The sequence below is a fragment of the Ammospiza caudacuta genome, chromosome 14 (assembly GCF_027887145.1).
Source record: "Ammospiza caudacuta isolate bAmmCau1 chromosome 14, bAmmCau1.pri, whole genome shotgun sequence".
In the NCBI taxonomy this organism is placed as follows: Eukaryota; Metazoa; Chordata; class Aves; order Passeriformes; family Passerellidae; genus Ammospiza; species Ammospiza caudacuta.
In genome coordinates, this window is record NC_080606.1 from 1,990,590 (window position 1) to 2,009,851 (window position 19,262).

General features: G+C 50.8%; 1 protein-coding gene across 6 annotated transcripts in view; it reads left to right on the plus strand.

Moving 5' to 3' along the window:
• The window catches only part of ARHGEF9 (Cdc42 guanine nucleotide exchange factor 9), a 204,560-nt gene that overhangs the window by 152,634 nt on the left and 32,664 nt on the right, over positions 1 to 19,262 (plus strand). For all 6 annotated transcript variants that reach the window (XM_058814398.1, XM_058814399.1, XM_058814400.1 and 3 more), the window contains 3 exons: positions 5,936 to 6,115; positions 8,470 to 8,702; positions 13,518 to 13,647. In XM_058814398.1, coding sequence (XP_058670381.1) covers positions 5,936 to 6,115; positions 8,470 to 8,702; positions 13,518 to 13,647 — 543 coding nt within the window. The remainder of the gene's footprint in view (positions 1 to 5,935; positions 6,116 to 8,469; positions 8,703 to 13,517; positions 13,648 to 19,262) is intronic.

Here is a 19,262-nt window from a genome sequence, read left to right on the forward strand (position 1 = left end):
GGGGCTGGGGCACCCCTGGGGGCTGGCCTGGGTCTGTCCCCATTACATCAAACACCTCAAGGACATCTGTGATGTACCTGGGCTGGGGAACCTCTGGGGGCTGGTCTGGGGCTCTTCCTACTGCATCAAACACCTCAGGAACATCTGTAAGGTACCTGGGGCTACCCTTGGGCCTGGGAACAGGACATGGGGGCTGGCCTGGGGCTGATCCTGCTGCATCAAACACCTCAGGAACATCTGTAAGGTACCTGGGGCTTGGGCACCCCTGGGGGCTGGGAACAGGACATGGGGCCTGGCTCTGTCCCTACTGCAAAAAACCCCTCAGGGACATCTGTGAGGTACCTGGGGCTGGGAACAGGACATGGGCGCTGGCCTGGGGCTGTCCCCACTGCATCAAACACCTCAGGAATATCTGTGAGGTACCTGGGGCTGGGGCACCCCTGGGGGCTGGCCTGGGTCTGTCCCCATTACATCAAACACCTCCAGGACATCTGTGAGGTACCTGGAGTGGGAACAGGACATGGGGACTGGAAACAGGACATAGGGGTTGGGAACATGACATGGGGCCTGGCCTGGGGCTGTCCCCACTGCATCAAACACCTCAAGGACATCTGTGAGGTACCTGGGGCTGGGGAACCCCTGGGGACTGGCCTGGAGCTGATCCTACTGCATCAAACACCTCAGAGACATCTGTGAGGTGCTTGGAGTGGGAGCAGGACGTGGGGCCTGGCTCTGTCCCCAGTGCATCAAACACTTCAGGGATATCTGTGAAGGGCCTGGAGCTGGGAACAGGACATGGGGGCTGGGAACAGGACATGGAGGCTCCCCTGGCTCTGTCCCCACTGCATCAAATCCCTCAGGGACATCTGTGAGGTACCTGGGCTGGGGAACCTCTGGGGCCTGTCCTGGGGCTGTTCCTACTGCACCAAACACCTCAGGGACATCTGTGAGGTACCTGGGATGGGAACAGGACATGGGGGCTGGCCTGGCTCTGTCCCCACTACATGAAACATCTCAAGGACATCCGTGAGGTACCTGGGGATGGGGAACCCCTGGGGGCTGGGAACAGGACATGGGGGTTGGCCTGGGTCTGTTCCCACCACACCAAACCCCTCAGGGCATCTGTGAGGTACCTGGGCTGGGGCACCCCTGAGGGCTAGCCTTGGTCTGTCCCCACTACATCAAACCCCTCAGGGACACCTGTGAGGTACCCAGGGTGGGAACACGACATGGAGGCTGACCTGGATCTGTCCCCATCACATCAAACCCCTCAGGGACATCTGTGAGGTACCTGGAGCTGGGGCACACTTGCCCAGTGTTTGTCCCTGGGTGATTTGGGTTTGGGTTTGTCCCTGGGTGATTTGGGAAACAAGCTGAAGTGTCTGAGGACTGTGTCTAATGGAGGAGCAGCATCTGTCAATATGTATTGATAGTTCTGAGAATTTCCTGCTGGATCTGATAATTCCTTTAGTTTGTATTAACCAAAAGTGCAATTTCCTGACCTTTATTCCATAGCTCTTTGACTAAAACATGATGAGGTTGAGATCCTTCAAGCAGCCCTCTTAATTAAAACCCAATGCCATCTACTTTTGAACTTGTGATTGAGGAAATTAGGTTGTAATTAAACCAATCAGTTACCCGTGTCATCTGTGCCTTTCATGTCGGGTTCACAATTTCCCCTGGCTCAGGATGGCCCCCATTTGCCTTTTTCATGGCGAGACTGAGGGCAAAACGTTCCCACCTTGGGAAATGAAGAGGGGAACCAGCAAGCAATGGACTTTAGTGACTGACCCCACAAGTCCCCAACCTGGTTCTTGTTCATTAGGGTACAATTAACCCCTACAACCCCTTAGGTTCAGGATTAGTGCCCTGAGCTGAGCCCAAGGTGCAGAGGCTGTGGTGCTGGGTGTTTGGGAAGAGGAACACGTGGCTGTGCCAGAGTTGGGCACTGTGTGTGGAGATGTCCTTATCACTGAGAGGCAGAAGTTTGTGAGCCCTGAAATCAAAGTCTGGGGATGGCTTTCAGCTCATCCCTCGCAATGTTTAGGATTTAGTGAGCCTGTGCCCAGTCAATGTGGTGAAGCCCCCTGGGGATGGTGCTTAGAGGAATGTCTTCCTCCCTTCATCCTTGCTGCTTTTCTCCCAGCAAGGCAGAGCAGCCATCCAAAAAGCATCTATGACACTTTTCAAATATGGAGGAGCCTTGGGATTTCAATTTGGGAACAAATGAGCTTAATTTCAATGTGCTATTTCAGTCAGAGAGCTTTGCATTGGAGAAGGGAAGACTGCAGACACTTCTCCACATTTTGTTTCTTTTCCTGCATTTGCACTTTTTGTTGGAAACAAAAACAAAAGAAACAAAAATAAACCTTGACTTGCATCTCCAGCCATGTCACCATGTTTCTGCCAATTGGGATTCTCAGGAGGTGCAGACAGGTTCAGCTGCAGTGGGGGAGCACTGATTTACTGCCCCTAATGATGTGTCCCAGACAGGAGAGATCCAGAGATCCTTGCTCTGTGTGATGCAGACTGGGATTGAGGGGATAAATCTTACCTGCAGGTAGAGCACAAGGAAATGATTCAGCTAAGCAGGGAGGAGGCCAAAATGGGCATTCTCATCTGTGCCACGATGGGCTGTGCCTTGCTGGAGAGAGGCTCAGTATGCTCAGTCAAATCCCAGCAATCCCTCTGCTGGGCAAGGCTCCCTGAGCTCTGTCAGCTGGGGCTGGAACAGCGGGGTGGGAGCTGGGCTGGGATGGGAGAGCTGGGCTGAGCTGGGAGAGCTGGGCTGGACTGGGCTACCCATGCCCTGGCGGGGTGGGCAGGGCTACTGTTTGTGCCACAGCACGAGCAGGCAGCAGACAGCCCCTGGTGAGCTGCTCTGACAGTGGCACATTCCCCTCTTCCCAGGCTCTTTGTCTTAGGGTGTTTTAGGTGTAGGATGAAGGATGAGGTGTGAGAGGGGATGGCAGAGCAACTCTGGCTGGGCTGAGCCTGGTTTAGTGCTGAGTTTAGCTGTGTGTGGTTATTGTCTTTAGCTGCAGTGAATAACAAATAACAAATCCTGACCCCAGGGAGGCACCTGAGGATGTGAGGTTGTTCCTGGGGGGTTGTGATGAAGAGCCCTCCCATTGCTCCCCTCTGCTTCAGGATGCATTTCCAGCCCCTGCTCCTGTGTCACTGCCAACCCTGTGGCTATTCCCAACACCCATGGCACGAGTCTGGCCAGGCAGGGAGCTCAGGAGCTGGCCAGCACCAGGAGGGATGGATGGATGGATGGATGGATGGATGGATGGATGGATGGATGGATGGATGATGGATGGATGATGGATGGATGGATGGATGGATGGATGGATGGATGGATGGATGATGGATGGATGGATGGATGGATGGATGGATGGATGGATGGATGGACGGATGGAGGGACTGACCACCTCTCCTGGCTGTCTCTAAGCCCACTGTGGGGTGAAGAAAACTTAGCACTTAACCTCCTGCAAATCCTGCCCAACTTTGGCCTATACTTCAGGGACTACATGGAAAAGTACTTTAAAGCCAGACAGTTTGGCAGCTATTTTTAGGTATCATTGAGCAAAACACTCACCAACATCTGCTCATCAGTCAGCTCTCCCTTCTCTGAGCAAACCTGACGGGATGAGCAGAAGGAAGATGACATTGTTTTATGTAACAGAAGTAAATTTACTGGAAAAACTCTGCAGTAGCCTCCTCTGCTGTGTGTTATGGGTGAATCTTCAGTCTCCTTTTCCTGTCTTGTGCTGGAAACCACCTTCTAACACACAGAGAGGATGAGGCTTGAGAACTCCTCACATTGCTTTATTCTCCCTGTGCTTTCAGAGGTGCCTGCACAGAAATGTGCTGCTTCAGCTCCTCCAGACACGTGATTCCAGAGAAATGATGAAGCAGCACAGGGAGGGTGGGAATAGTGAGGATGGGAATTGCAGCCAATGGCAGCCCTAGGGCTGGGAGACATTCCTGTGTTCAGGAGGGGAGGGATGTCACAGAGCACAGGGAGGGGACACTGCCCCGTGGGCACAGGGAGGGATTTTTCCTGGCTTTTTCCTGTCTTTTTCCTGTCTTTTTCCTTGGGTTTTTTCCCAGGCGTTCTGAGATCATCAGTTAAACAGAAAAATCTGCCTGGAGGGATGCTCAGTGTCATTTCTCCCCACTCTGGATTTTGGTTTGCCCTGTGACCATCCCGCAGTGTGGGAAGCAGCCTGCTCCCATTCCTCCTGGCCTTGGAAAATCAGAGGGGGAAACCCAGGGAAATGAGTCATCAAGGAGCTCCAAGGGGAAGAGAGACCTCGATTAGGAAGTGTAGAAGGTGTTCCATAACCCAAACTTCTCAGCTGAAAAGCCAGGAAATTCAGGGTGACGGCATCCTCCGAGCTGAGCTGCACATGGCAGAGGTTGGGTCCAGGCCAGGTCGGCCAGAGTTGCATTTCCCATTCATGTTTGAAGTTGTCCCTGCCAGGAACCACATGGTGAAGCTGAAGGACAGTTCATTGCAGGGTTCCAGTGTTCATTGTGGCCCAGCAGCTGCATGTCACCAGCTGGCAGTGTGACTAAGCATCCCGAGTTCCCAAATTTAGCCATTCCACTGGAGCTGCTGGCGCTTTCTTCCCTTCATTTTTTCCCCTTCCTATGTAATAAAGGCAAGCAAAGTAAGCACAGTCATCTCCTGATGACCCCTGTGTTGTTTCTTTCTAGTCAGGATGCTGCAAAATAGACCAGACCAGTTGCAACATCTGAGATTTGGCCTTGCAAAGTTTCTAGTCTAAATCATTCTGGTTGGACTTGATGATCCTAAAGGTCTTTGTAAACATTAACAGTTCTGTGATTCAGTGGTGATTATCCTGACAGGTGAAGTGTGGGAGGATGAGGGGATTTGCTCAGAACCTTCCCACCCTCCAGCACATCAGCTGCAAACTTGTTGGGGGTGCACTCCATCAGCTATCCAGGTGGTTGATAAAGATACTAAACAGAACTTGCTGATGGTACTAAACAGCTTCCTTATCCTGATTACTGAGCTGAAAGGAGAAATCAGAGCAGGCTCAAGCAGCCCCTCACAGCTTTCTGTGGAGGCTGAGCCACTGGAATGATGGGGAGGCAGCAGTGCTTGTAGGAGACCTGGGTAGGTGCCTTGGTTTGGAAAGCCAGGAGTCTGCTAAGGAAGGCAGGAGCCTCCCCTGAAATGGAGAATGTAAACCCTCCCCACCCCTCCCAATTGCTACAAATTTTAAATTAAGGGGCTCTCAGGCAAACAATATAGGAGCAGGAAATAACAGTTCTTTAATAGGGAAAAGAAAAAAAATAAAAGGATAAAATAAACAATGCGGTGCTAGAACAACACTGGCAGAGTCAGAACCCAACCTGACACCCTGTGGGTCAGGGTGCTGGCAGCAGTCCCATTGGAATTGTGGCTCAGCCCTCCTGCAGTGTCAGGGGTGGTTCTGCTGGAGCAGGGATCCTGTAGAGAAGGATGGATTCTTCCTCTGAAGATCCAGGGGAAGAAGAGGCAGCTGCTGTTCCTCTGGGGAATCCAGTGGAGAAGCCGTGCTGGTGTCTCAAAACCTCTGGATTATATCTGGGTAGGAATGCTTGGCTCCTCCCTCTGGGCTCCCATCTCCCAATGGGATGCTGTAGTTCTTATCAGCCATGCAGGGACATTCAATAACTGTTATCAGCAATGTCCCCTCCCAAGGAGGTGTGAATGTGGTCACACAAAGAGAGAGATAAAGCAAACTGCCCACTTGATAAAGGTAATGTGCCATGGTAATGGAAAACATCTTGCATTGCAATCTGGAACAGCAGGAGGTGTTGGGGGCAGTGGGGTTTGCAGGGGCACTGAGCTCCCCTCCTTGGGGCTGTGCCCTGACTGTGGCTGCTCCCTGCAAATCCTCCTTTCTCACTCTCCCAGGGTTACCTAAAGCAGTGCCGGAAGAGGAGGGACATGTTCAGTGACGAGCAGCTGAAAATCATCTTTGGGAACATTGAGGACATCTACAGATTTCAGATGGGCTTCGTGCGGGACCTGGAGAAGCAGTACAACAACGAGGACCCCCATCTCAGTGAGATTGGGCCCTGCTTCCTGGAACACGTGAGTGCACTGCCACTGTCCCTCCAGGATGGCTGGGAGGGAGGGAAACCCCAAAGGCAGGAACCTCTTCTGGTAACAGATCAGGGGCTGCTCCATGTACTGTGGGAGATACAGAGGAGGGAGAGCTTGGATGTGCAGTTGGATAACTCCCAGTGCACCTGAGTCACATGGATTGGAAGATACTGGAGGACCTGGCCTGGCCCATCCTACTGTTCCATAAACCACCTCCTGCAGGAGCTGATGAATTGGCCAATGTTGTAAATATGGCAGGAAATGTCAAACAAATGCCAGCCCTGGAGCTGGAGGCTTTCCTGGAGGGAGAGGGGAGCAGCTCCTGTGCTGTGTCAGGGCAGCAGTTCACTGCTTATCAGGGAAACTCCTGACAAACATTCCTGAAACTTCAGCAGGACATCCCTAAAGAGTTTCACAGCATCTTTTAAACATCCCTGGGTCTCTCATTGGGGTTTCCTCTGAGAAGGTGCATGAGGTGTTAACATGGCTGGTTCTTATCAGAGCCTGCAGAAAGCAGCATCACATTCCACCTCTGTGCTAGGGAGATGTAGGAAATCTTGCTGAGAATCAGTAACTCAGATGTCATGACTTGAGGCTGTGCTGTCAATTCATTGATAGTGACAATAGCAGGAATTGCTGCTGAGATTTGGAGGAAGATCTGACACTTGCCTGTCACCAGACAGGGGCTGAGAGCTGGCTGATAAACTCCTGATAAATTGTCCCTGCTTAGCCATTTGGGAAACCGAGGGGTGAGGATGTTTAGATCCTGTTTAGAGATCTCCAAAGCATCTTGTTCCTCATTTTCTTCAGGAAGAGAGAGCTGTCAGTGTGTGGCTGGGTCAGCTGTAGGGATGGGAAGGACACTGGATCCCTGTTCCCAGAGAAGCAGCTTGTTTGGACCCTCAGGGATTGAGAAGCAATTGCTGGGCAGGCATGTCTTGGCTAAATAGAATCTGTCCTTTTATTAGAAGGCATTGACCACAGCTTGGTGGAACTGGCTGGTTTGCAACACCTGCCTGTGACCTGGGCTGTCTCAGAGTTAATTTGTGGTGCTGGGCTGTGCCCCTCTCCTGCCCAGGGAAATCTTCCTCTGTCCTTTCATTGCCTTGTCTGCATGGCCCAGATGAATCAAGCCCAAGTTAAAGGTGACAGTCTGTGGTCAGTGAAGGCAGAAAAAGGACATTCCAACAAAATAGACACCAGAAAACTTGTTGGACCAGTCCAAAAGGTGGAGGAGCACACGTGTCAGTGGGTTTTTTGTTTGTTTTTAGTGTTTTCTGGGGTGCTGTTCCTGGGGAAATCCACACAGTGCCTTGAGTTCCCCATTGGTAAAGGGAATTTCAAACATCCCCAGCCCCCAAACACTTGTCAGGTGCTTCAGGCTCAGGGAAAGAGCTCTAGAAATAACAAGGTTGTCCTCTTGTCTTACCAAAAGCCAGAGCTCTGCTGGGTTGTGCCTTTCAAACCTTCCCTGCAGGATTTGAAGCTAAGAGCAAGCACAGCTCTGTGCAGGGCTCAATGAACACACCTGTACCTGCAGAGACCTCGAGCTTGTGCCAGAGTGCAGGTCCCTCTCTGCAGTCCCTCCCTTCCCAGCACCTCTTCCAAACAGGAGAAGCACTGTAGGATCTGTCCTTCCTCCTGCTTGGTCTGTGCTTTCTTGGAAATCCAGACTGGTTTGGGTTGGAAGGGTTGGGAAGATAATTTTTTTCCACACCCTGCTGTGGGCAGGACACCTTTATAGACTTATGAGACTCCAAGCTCATCCTTGAACACTTCCAGGGATGGGGCAGCCACAGCTTCTCTGGGAATTCCATCCCAGGGCCTCCCCACCTCCCAGAGGAGTTTCTCCCAGTATCCCTGTCGTGATGGGTGTTGTTCAGAGTGCTGTGACCTCCCTGAAGAGGGGTCTGGAAAAAGACACCTGGGGGGCACAGGCATGTCTGTGCTCATGCTGGGTGGTTTCAGCTCTTCTGGGATGCAGCAGACACAGAAGGAGAGATGGGGACTTCATGTGGGGTTCCAAGGAGAGCCTTTATTGAGCTTCTTCCTTGAAGGTTTCAGTGTCAAAGGAGCCACTGAGGCAGGGAAAGCAGGGGTTTATATGGGGATCTTGAGAGGCAGGACAGAACACCAGGGCCAATGGGATACGTTGAATCTGCATGTCCTTTTTCTCACCCGAGTGGCCTGAAGGGTTCTCCCTCCAGGGGAGAGTTGTGGTTCCTTTCCCTGTTGCCCCACCAGCCCCACATATCCCACAGAACCCTGCCCTTCCCAGCCCTGGTGGAGCATGGATCAGCCAGGTCTCTGCCTGACCCGTCCTCCTCCTCCTGCCCTCACAGCAAGACGGCTTCTGGATCTACTCTGAGTACTGTAACAACCACCTGGACGCGTGCATGGAGCTCTCCAAGCTGATGAAGGACAGCAGGTACCAGCACTTCTTCGAGGCGTGCCGCCTGCTGCAGCAGATGATCGACATCGCCATCGACGGCTTCCTGCTCACCCCCGTGCAGAAGATCTGCAAGTACCCCCTGCAGCTGGCAGAGCTGCTCAAGTACACGGCCCAGGAGCACAGGTACCCTGTGGGCACGGGGCCAGGGCTGTGCCCTGCACGGCTGGGGGAGCTGTCCAGGCCTGGGGATCTGTCCAGGGCTGTGCCCTGCAGAGCTGGGGGTTTCTGTCTAGTGCTCCTTCCAACCCAAGGCTTGGGTTTTTCTGTCCGGGGTTCCTTCTCACCCAAGGGTTGGGGTTTCTGTCCAGTGCTGCTGTCCTGCAGGGCTGGGGGATCTGTCCAGTGCTCCTTTCCACCCACAGGTTGAAGTTTTCTGCCCAAGGCTCCATCCCTACACAGAGCTTGGGTTTTCTGCCCAGTGCTCCTTCCCACCCAGGGCTTGGGTTTTTCTGTCCAGTACTTCTTCCCTACAGGGTTTGGGGGTTGCTGTCTAGGGCTCCTTCCTTACACAGGGCTTGGGGTTTTCTCTCCAGTGCTCCTTCCCAGCAGGGCTTGGGGTTTTCTCTCCAGTGCTTCTTCCCTACAGGGCTTGGAGGTTTCTGTCCAGTGCTTCTTCCCAACAGAGCTTGGGAGTTTTTGTCCAGTGCTCCTTCCCACCCAAGGATTGGGGTTTTCTCTCCAGTGCTCCTTTCTTACACAGGGCTTGGGTTTTCTGCCCAGTGCTCCTTCCCTACAAAGGGATTGAAGGTTTCTTCCTAGGGCTCCTTCCCAAGAGAGCTTGAGATTTTTCTCTCCAGTGCTGCTTTCCTACACAGGGCTTGGGGTTTTCTCTCCAGTGCTCCTTCCCAGCAGGGCTTGGGGGTTTCTGTCCAGTGCTCCTTCCCACCCAAGGGTTGGAGTTTTCTGCCCAAGGCTCCTTCCCTACACAGAGCTTGGGGCTTCTGCCCAAGGCTCCTTCCCTACAAAGGGCTTGGGGTTTTCTCTCCAGTGCTCCTTACCACCCAAGGGTTGGGATTTTCTGTCTAGTGCTCATTCTCACCCAAGGGTTGGCATTTTCTGTCTAGGGCTCCTTCCCTACACCGGCATTGGGGTTTCTGTCCAAGGCTCCTTGCCACCCAAGGGTTGGAGTTTTCTGTCTAGTGCTCCTTTCCTACACAGGGCTTGGGATTTTATGCCCAGTGCTCCTTCCCTACACAGAGCTTGGGGTTTTCTGCCCAGGGCTCCTTCCCTACACAGGAGTTGGGGTTTTCTCTCCAGTGCTTGGGGTTTTCTGTCCAGTGCTGCTTCCCTACAGAGGGGTTGGGGTTTCTGTCCAGTGCTCCTTCCCAACAGAGCTTGGGTTTTCTGTCCAGTGTTCTGTCCCCCCAGGGCTTGGGGTTTTCTGTCCAGCTCTTGTCCCTGTGACATCCTGGATAAACAGGAGCAGGACAAAGGGTTAGCAGACAATTCAGTCTTCTCCAAGCAGCAATTCTCCATGGAGACACACTCAGCTCTGTTCTAATCAGACATGTGAACTAATTACCCTTGGATGTACTTTCTGATGCTACCAGTTACACTGGAAAAATTACCTAATTAGCATTCAGTGGTCTGAGAGGCTCCTTCCCTGCTCCCAGGGAGACCCTGGGCACACAGTGAGCACAGGGCCAGGGTCTGCAGCTGGAGCCTGATGTGGGGAGAGCTCCAAACCTGCTCAGCTTCTCAGCCCAGTCCCATCCATGGTTTTCCTGTGGAGTTTAGGTTCAGAGGAGCACCTGCAGTTTGATTGCTTCCCAAAATTTCCAGCATCTCTTTTGCTGCTGCTGAGGACAATCAGCCTGGCTGCCTGACAGTGTGAATCAGGAGCAGTGCCTGTGATACCACTTGGGATTTACTGCTGTGAAAATAAGGTGAAAGAAAAATCAGGCCCTGTGAGAGCAGATTTGTTCCTGCCCTGCCAATTTTCTTACTTTTTCCAAAACCCATTTAAAAGCAAGTGAGAACAGAAAAGAGCAGAGATGTTTCAGAAACTTCTTCAAGTGTTTGATGGCTTGTTTTCCCAGGCCCGGAGCAGAAGTGTGATGGGAGCAGAGATGCATTGATCTGCTTTGACCTGACCCACAAGTCTGAGTGACTCAGGGTAGCCCCAAATCACCAGTTTGCACAAGCCTTTGGCTTCAGATCCAATTCCTGCTTTTCCAAAGACAAAATCAAACTTGGAATGGACTCATGGGAACCTCAGGGTATCAGAAGGCAGCTCTGGGATCCCACAGGTTTTGGGTTTCCCCTTCAGCAGCCACAGGAGCACCCACAGCCCTGGCTGGGAGCTCAGATGTGGCTTCCCACCAGGAGGGTGTTTCAAATGACCCTCTGTGAGTTATTTGGGAGCCACAGCAAAGGGGATATGGGCAGTGTGATAACACCAGGGTTGGGTTATTTTGGGAGCACATTCCTGTTCCCTTAGGCGTGTTCTAAACTCACCATGTTGTTAAGGAGTCACACAGAGTCGTGTTCTGAGGAGCCCTGGGAGCAGCACTTGAGTGACTCAGCCTGAGGGCTCTGTGCCACTGGATTGCCATGGACACACCATTTCTCTGTTCCTCTGTGCTCTGGGAAGGGAGGGCAGGGAGAGGTTTGCTCACCTTGCATTGGGAGGAGTAACCCCTGAAGCTCTGACAGCACAGGGAGGAAACCTATGGCTGCACAGTGGTGCCATATCCCAGCCCTGGAGTGAGACAGAACATGGGAAAACACAGGATCCCAGGGAAAGCAGGGATGTGAGCTTCATCTAACAGAGGAACATGTCGTCTTTTTCTTTTGTCCCTTCCTTTTCACTGCCACCACACCTGCAGAGCTGTGGATTTTCCCTGCAGCAGGTCAGGACAATGCTGAATCCAACATCCAGAGCAGGCTCCCCAGAGATGGCACGTGATGCTTGGCAAGGATCTAGGCTTGGATTCTGATGGAGCACTGGGAAGTGGCCACTGCAGCCCCAACAGAGTTGACAAACCATTTATTTGCCTTCATCTCATGGTTAATGGGATCCTATTATTGCCTCATGGCCAAATGCTCTGCTCCCGTTGTCTTTTTCTTCTAAGTTTTTGCCAGCTCTGCCACAGACATGGGCTGGGAGCCCAAAAAGTTCAGTCCTGAGCCTTTTCTTCATTACAGCATGACAGGAAAACATTGCTGGGGTTTTCTCCCTGGAATTAGGGAATTAGCATTCCCAGGATGAGCTGCTGGCACCGTCCCACTCTGCATGGAGGCAGGATGGGCTGAGCTCAGAGCCTCCCTCCTGTCTGCAGCCTGGTTCCTTTGAATTTTTCACAAAGCCACATCTGTTCACCTCTTAAAGATCCACTCCAGCTTAATATTAATTAAATATAGGAAGGTCCTCAGTGCAGCTTGCTGGAATTTTGAGCATTCCCAGAGCAGAAGGGAGCTGGAGTTGGGAATGTAGGAACATGAGTTCACTCAGCTCATTTTACATGAGGAGACTCTGCCAGGGAGTGCCCTCCCTTCTGAGCATGAGCATCACTGCTGGGAGATCATTGGTGACTGTCTGCAAACCCTGCACCTCTCCCTGCCTCTCCAGATTCTCCCTGTTTCCCTGAAGAGCTCATGGATGTTCTCCAGGCCACCCTGATGTCCCCCTGGCGCAGCTCCTTTCCTGCCTCACACAACCAACACTCCCTTCACACAGATGCTCACACAAAGGGAGGCACAAAAAGTTCTTCATTGTGTAGCACGATCCCTTTCATCCCTGGCAGTATCCAAGGCTGGGTTGGATGGGGCTTGGAGCACCTGGGACAGTGGAAGGTGTCCCTGCCATGGCAGGGGGTGCAGCTGGATGGGCTTTAAGGTCCTTCCTCACCCAGACCTCTCTGTGATGGATAGGATAGATCAGGCAGCCCATCCTCTATTTTCCTTTATTTTGCTGAAGGCCCTTTCCTGCTGTCCTGGAATTTGTGAGATTGCTTTTAACCACACCTAGAATTTTGACATAAGAATTTAAGAAAATATGAAAACTCAGCTCAAGATTTCACCTGAGCAAGGAAAATAATATTTTATTTATCCTTGAGCAAATAATATTTTTTGTATATCACAGTGTGCTTGTTTCTTAGTATTTATCCTGTTGGGAACACATGGAGGGGGGATCTAATTCCCAGTATTCACCCCTCTTTTAGCTGTCACCAGCACAATCCTTAGCAATAATCAATAAAGCCATTCCCCCTGCAGCTGCCCGAGATGGCAGTTTTTCTCATTAGTCAGCAATCAATAGCAGCCCTTAAGTTAATAATACATTGTGGTGGTGTTGTGGCAGCTGGCCTTGCCTGTCTCCCCAGTGGAAATGAACGTTGCAGCTCCTTGGAATGGAAGAGCAGGCACAGGGCAGGAATCAATGGCATTGATTTCAGCATCACTTTTTGAAAAGACTGATCATCATCCTCAGTGGCCCTGGCAGGAGCCTGTTTTCACTCTGTGTTACTGCACTCACAGGGCTGTGCAGGCTAAAGAAAAAAGAGTTGCTTGAGTTGCTCACCTGAAATCTGCAGTGAGACTGAATTCCATGGGGTGACTTCTCTGGGAGTGGCTTGGAAGGTGCTCTGGCCTTTGCCTAAATGAACCCTTCACTAAATGTTCATTTTAAACCAGAAAAATCCAGGCCCAGAGACAGAGGCTGTAAAAGAGCTCAGCCTGTCTTTAGAATGTTCTTCACTGGGCTCCATGAGGCTGCAGAGGGCTCACCCAAAGGGCTGGGTTGGTAGAGGCCAGACTGGGCTCCCAGCTCCACTTTCCATTGAGCTGCTCTATCGTGACAATCCTGTTGGAAAAATCCCATTGTAGCAGTGAGGGGTCACCCCTGCCCGTGTCCCTGTGGGCTGGTGAGGTTGTGGCAGATGGGACAGACTGCTGGGCATGTCCTGCTGTGCCTTTGATGGCCTTTCCCTGTGTGTGCAGTGACTACAGGTACGTGGCCGCTGCCCTCGCCGTCATGAGGAACGTCACCCTGCAGATCAACGAGCGCAAGCGGAGGCTGGAGAACATCGACAAGATTGCTCAGTGGCAGGCCTCTGTCCTGGACTGGGAGGTACAGTAACCCTGCCCTGCCAGCCTGGCAACCTCCAGGCTGTTCTTGGGTTATCTAAAACCCTAAAGTTCATTTCCCATGGGTTGGGATGAAGCCTGGTATGGAGAAGGCGCAGTTGTGACTTCGGGGTGGTGCTTAAACATTAACAGTGCCCTAAAGAAAATCCTGCTCCAATTTCATCACTAGCAACCTGGAGTGACTTTTGTGGTTGCAGTGCTGGTAGTAGGTGAGACTTGGAGCAAACCAACCCCCTGTGCATTCTGCCTCTGTGCTGTGTCACTGGGGAGGAGGGAGGGAAAGACGTAGCAAAAAGCTCTGGAAATTGCAAGAGGTTAAGAAAATGAAGAAAATCCTTCTGGTGGTTGCTTTATGACTGGAAGCCAAACTGTTAAAACTGCAGTTAGAGATGTTATTTGCATTTTATAAATGACATCCCACTTAAAGATATTTCTGAAGCAGCCCTGTGTGTAGTGATGGTGTAATTAAGGAGCTGAGAGGCACAGGGAAGGCAGAGTCAGCAGAAGGATTCCTCACCAGCAGGCCTTCAGTCTCTACATTTGTGCCATGTGTTTGGAAGAAAAGCCATACTAAAATTATGTTCTCCCTTTCTTTTCGTCCCTGATTTTTAAAAATCATTGTATGGAAGTAATCCATAAATAGGGTTTTGCAGCAGATTGAGGACAAACGTTTTTGTAAATCCTCTCGCTGTTGTCATCAGCCCATGTGTTCAGCAAGGAGATAATCAGAGTGATGGAGCAGCCTTTCTGCTTCCTCACTTGTGAAGTCTGAAATAACTCCACATTCCAGTCATGGGGATCATACTGTGGAAATGAGTGTGTGGGAAAGAGGCATTCATCATTTAATTAATTTATTTCTGGCAAAGATCTGTGAAGGCTGGGAGGAGAGGGAGAGAAATACAGGTGCATCACCTGTGTCCTCCTTGGCTGAGCTAGTTTCATTGCTGTGATGGAGGATGGAGGTTTATCACCCTGGATCTGGTGATAAAACACACAATAAAACACATAAATGCAGCAATCAGAGCTGGGATTGTGGCTGGCTGGGAGAGCAGAGAGCACAGACAATGTGTCTGATTGTTTTACTGCTCAGGAACATCTCTCACTGCCAGGCAGGCTCATTTCCAGAATGAGGAAAGTGCTCTGCAGGAGGCATAGCACCATCAGCTCCGTGCTCAGCCCTGGAGTGTGCCATGGGATGAGCTAATGGGGGTCATTTGTGAGGAGCTCCCAGCCCCTCACTGTAAATAAATCTCCATTAAGGACAGATCCATTCCAAGCCAGTGAATATTCATGTGTGAGAGGGAAGCCAAGGTGACCTCCACACAGGATCTGTGGAATAGCAGTTGCTTTTTCTCTTCCATTAGCTCAGTTGATAATTCATTTTTATTTAGCCCTGTCCTTGATAATTCATTCCTGCTTAGCAGTACCCATTCTTTATCTCCATCCCATCCTCAGGCACTTGCCAAATTATTCTTCCAGGCTTTTTTCAGCTATTCCAGATTTTGAGCACATTATTGCAGCAGCATCCTTCAGCTTCTCATAACATAGCACAGCCTGCTGCTGCTCTGCTCAGAAATCCCAAGGGAACACAGCCAAAATCCAGAATAAAAAGGGCAAGGAAGGTGTCAAAGAAAAACACCTTCCTTGCCCTTTTTATTCCGGATTTTGGATCAAGAAGAGTCACAGAGTTTTGATGAGAAAGTACAGGATGAGGGTTGGACCCAGCAGAGGATTTTACTGCTTGATTCTATCCTCTAAAGCAGCTCTGAATCACCAGATCCAGCCCCCACTGCACAGCTGTCCATGGAACAGGCAGAAGGATGCACAGAAACCCAAAATACCCAGGAGTGAGCCACAGTGTAATGCAGGAAGAGAGTGGGAGAAATGAAAGGATTGGATCTTTGGGAAGTGCTTGGATGTGCTGAGATGTGTGCAGGTGTTCCTGTGGCACTGCAGACCCCAAACCCCACTTGGAGGCTGCAGGGATGTAATTGGGATTGCTCCAGGGATGCTCCCAGGACATGGAGCAGTGGGGTTGGCTCCTCACCCAGCCCTGCAGGCTCAGAGCTTTGTCTCCTGTGCAGTTCTGGGTACAGCAGGGACCTCCTGGTGTGTGTCCCCAGCCTCTCCCGCCTCTGGGGAAGGGACAGGTCTGCTTTGAGGAGGAGATCAGCTCCCACTTGGTGTTTGCAGAGATAGGATCCCCAGCTGTAATTCCCAGCTTTCCTGGCCCTGCTCCTGCTCTAATCTGACCTTTCTGTACTTGTTCTGTCCATCCCAGTGGCTCCAGAGCACAGGCACAGCCCAGCCTTCCTGAGACCCCCTGGAAACAGCATTGACCCCAAGAAAAGAGGAACCAGCCATAAAAAATTACCAGTTCAGACTTTTTCCACCCAGAATGCAGGCAGGGCACAAGATAGAGCTAATCCCAAATTCCCACCACGTTGGCACTTCACAACTGATTTCAGTGGCTGAATGTTGCAGCATGTGGAGATATTTCATTTGGAGGAATGTCTGTTTTTCCTCAGCATCTTGAGACTGATGATGCTGATTCTCTGCTCTGAAGTTTTCATTTCTAAATTTACCCATGTTTTGTCAGGAGATGGTGGAAAAAGATTCTTTAAAGAAGAAGGAAAAATTCCCAACCAAACAAAAAATACTTAGTGAGGGAATATTTGAAATGTTGTGGTATATAAAATGTGTGCACAGTTTCTTGCAAAGAGAGGTGGTGTTGGGAATGCTGATCCTAAAACAAATAGGAGAAGTAAGGGTGTGTTCAAGCTGCTTTAAACAGAGGGGTTTACTAAATCCCATTTTTTAGGAATCCTTTTTATCCCTCCATGGGATAAAAATTTCTCACATGTGTGGCCCCATGGAGGTGAATTTCAGGGTGAGTATTTGAAAATTACAAATATCCTTGAGTTAAGCAAAGCCAGAGGTTCTCCCCAAGAAATCCTGCAAGCAGGATCTGATTGTTTAAATTTCCAGTGGAACCAGGAAAGGGTGACCTGGCACAGGGGACAGCCAGGCCTGAAATCTTAAGGAATTATTGGCAGCTTTGGCATCTTTGGACAAGAAATGACTGAGCAGAATTGTAAGGGAAGATTCTGATCTCCCTGGCTGCTGTAAGTCAGCAATAATCCCACTCTGAGATGAGTTCCTGTGTAATTTGTGGCAATGTGGGCTTGCCTGAGAAGCCTGCCTTGGTCTGCTGCCACGTGTGACTCATTTATTTTGTAACCTGAATTCCCAGCATACAAACAGACCCGGAGAGGTGCTGCCCACACCAGTCCTGCGGTGCTTTGAGCTGGTAATGGCTCAGAATTTGGGGCTTCCACCACCTCCCACCGAGCCCTTTCAGTGCCTTTCAGGTCTGAAGTGTTCCCTGATGTTCCAGCTCCATTTCCCCGCTCAGCATTGTCCCCCTGCTCAGGGTGACACACCCTCAGATCAGAGCGGTGACATTTAAATCTCCACACAGAGCTGCCTTCAAAGGGGGCAGCCAGAGCATCCTGGGCAGCCTTTGCTGCTCTCTCCCTTCCCTGTCCCTGCCCTCTGAGGGAGCTCCAGCCCTCAAGAGCTTGGTGGGAATAGCTCCACGTGTCACTGTCATGTTTTCTGAAAAATCCCTTCGCCAGAATTTTCTCCTGGGAAGCTGAGAAGCCTCAGAGAAGAAAAACACCAAATTCTTATCTCATTTGCTTCTCCTTGTTTTGCTCACATGTGGAATGTGTTTGGAGATTGTTTATCCGACTAGTAATTGTTTCATTAATTTCATGTAACTTGTTTTAACTTAATGACCAATTACAGTCAAACTGTGTCAGGACTCTGGAAGAGTCACAAGTTTTCATTCTTATCTTTCTAACCTTCTATAATTATCCTTTCTCTATTCTTTAGTATAGTTTAGTATAGTATTCTTTAATATAACATAGTATCATAAAATAATAAATTAACCTTCAAAACCATAAAATCAAATACATCATTCCTTCCTTTGTCTGAAAACCCCACAAATACAAGACCAGACACACACAGAGCAGGATTTAAAGAGATTTCCACAAAGCCAGGACTGTATTTACACCTCTCAGAGATACATCCCTGCCTTTCCCTCTGCTCCTGGTCCCTCTCTCCTGCTCCCCTGTGAGTCTGAGGAGCTCTGTGCCACCTGTGCCACTGCTCCTGGGCAGATCTGGGCTCTGTTCCCATGGGCAGGGCCCAGCACAGCCTCCCTGAGTGCCCTGTATGGATGGTGTGGGGATGGAAAACAGGTCTGTGCCTCAGCACACCTGGAATTGCTCAATTTTATGCCTTTTCACACAGCTCTTGAACTGCATCAAAACAAAATGAAGCAGCAATCACTGCAGCAGTTCAGGCTCCATCTCCAGATCTCCAGCAGCATTTTCCTCCCTTTCGGCCCAGTTTTTTTCTCCCAGGAGGGAGGAAAATTGGCTCCCATTCCCTGGGAGGAGATCTGTGGAAGTCCCTGATCCAACAGGGGACAGTTAACCAGGTTTGGCAGAGGACAAAGCCTTGCTCATCAGCCTGGTTTGAACTTGCTATTTAAACAGATCACTTTGGTTTGTGTAGATATTTATATGCTTCTACCAGAGATTCTCGTGGTTTGCCAATAGGGCAGAGTATATACCAAGAGTATTACATTTCCATGAAGGGAGAAATATATATATTTGAGAAATTTAATGAGCATTGTCCTTTTAAATTTCTTCCCATTCCTGTTATTTACGGGTCCTTTAAATCAAGATTTGCTGCCCTTAATTATGTAATCTATAATCACTGGCCTGAGCCTGCTACTGCATCAGTGGATCCAAGAGTGCCACGAAGAGAAGCTGCCTGGAACACCAAAGTGAGGGCAGCCTGATGAGAAATCCTCCTGGGAAAAAAGCACCATGGCAGGGACTGAAATGGAGCCTTCTTTTTTCTCCTTCTTTTATTTCGTTCCCCCCAGCAACAGAAGGTATCAGAACTGAGCTTGTTGAAAAGGACAACATTTCACTGCCGTTCCTTTGTGTGATCTCAGTGCAGCCCCGGGTGCTAATCAGCCTGTCAGTCTCTAATTGCAGAACAGCAGTGTCAGGCACGAGAGAGCCCTGCTGGCTCCCTGGGAGCTGGAGAGGGCACAGATCCCTCCTGGTGTCCAGCAGGGCAGGGCAGGGGGCAGCTTGGGGGGCTCTGGGCATTCCTGAGCCCAAGGAGGTGTCTGGGAAGGGGGACAGCTCTCAGAGCCAGCCCTGCCTTGCTGCCCTGCTGCTCCCATTTATTTCATGGCACTCTCCAAGCTCTGTGTTCCTGCCAGCTGCCCATCACAGGGCATGGCCAGGGCAGCAGCACTGGGGAGCATCCACATCTTTCCAGGCAGCAGCAGCAGCAGCAGAGCTGACCCTGAGCTGTCACAGCCAGGAGTGGCCTGGGGACTCAGTGTGTCACTGCAGGCTCCAGGGGGCTCACAGCCCGCCCAGAGCTGGGGCCTTGTGCTCCCAGTGCTGCACACAGGGGCTCTGCCTGGCTCTGGGAGTCAGCTTTCCTTGGCTGCCCTCTGGGTGCTGCAGGATGTGCTCTGAAAACCCTGCATGTGTCTGGGGAGGG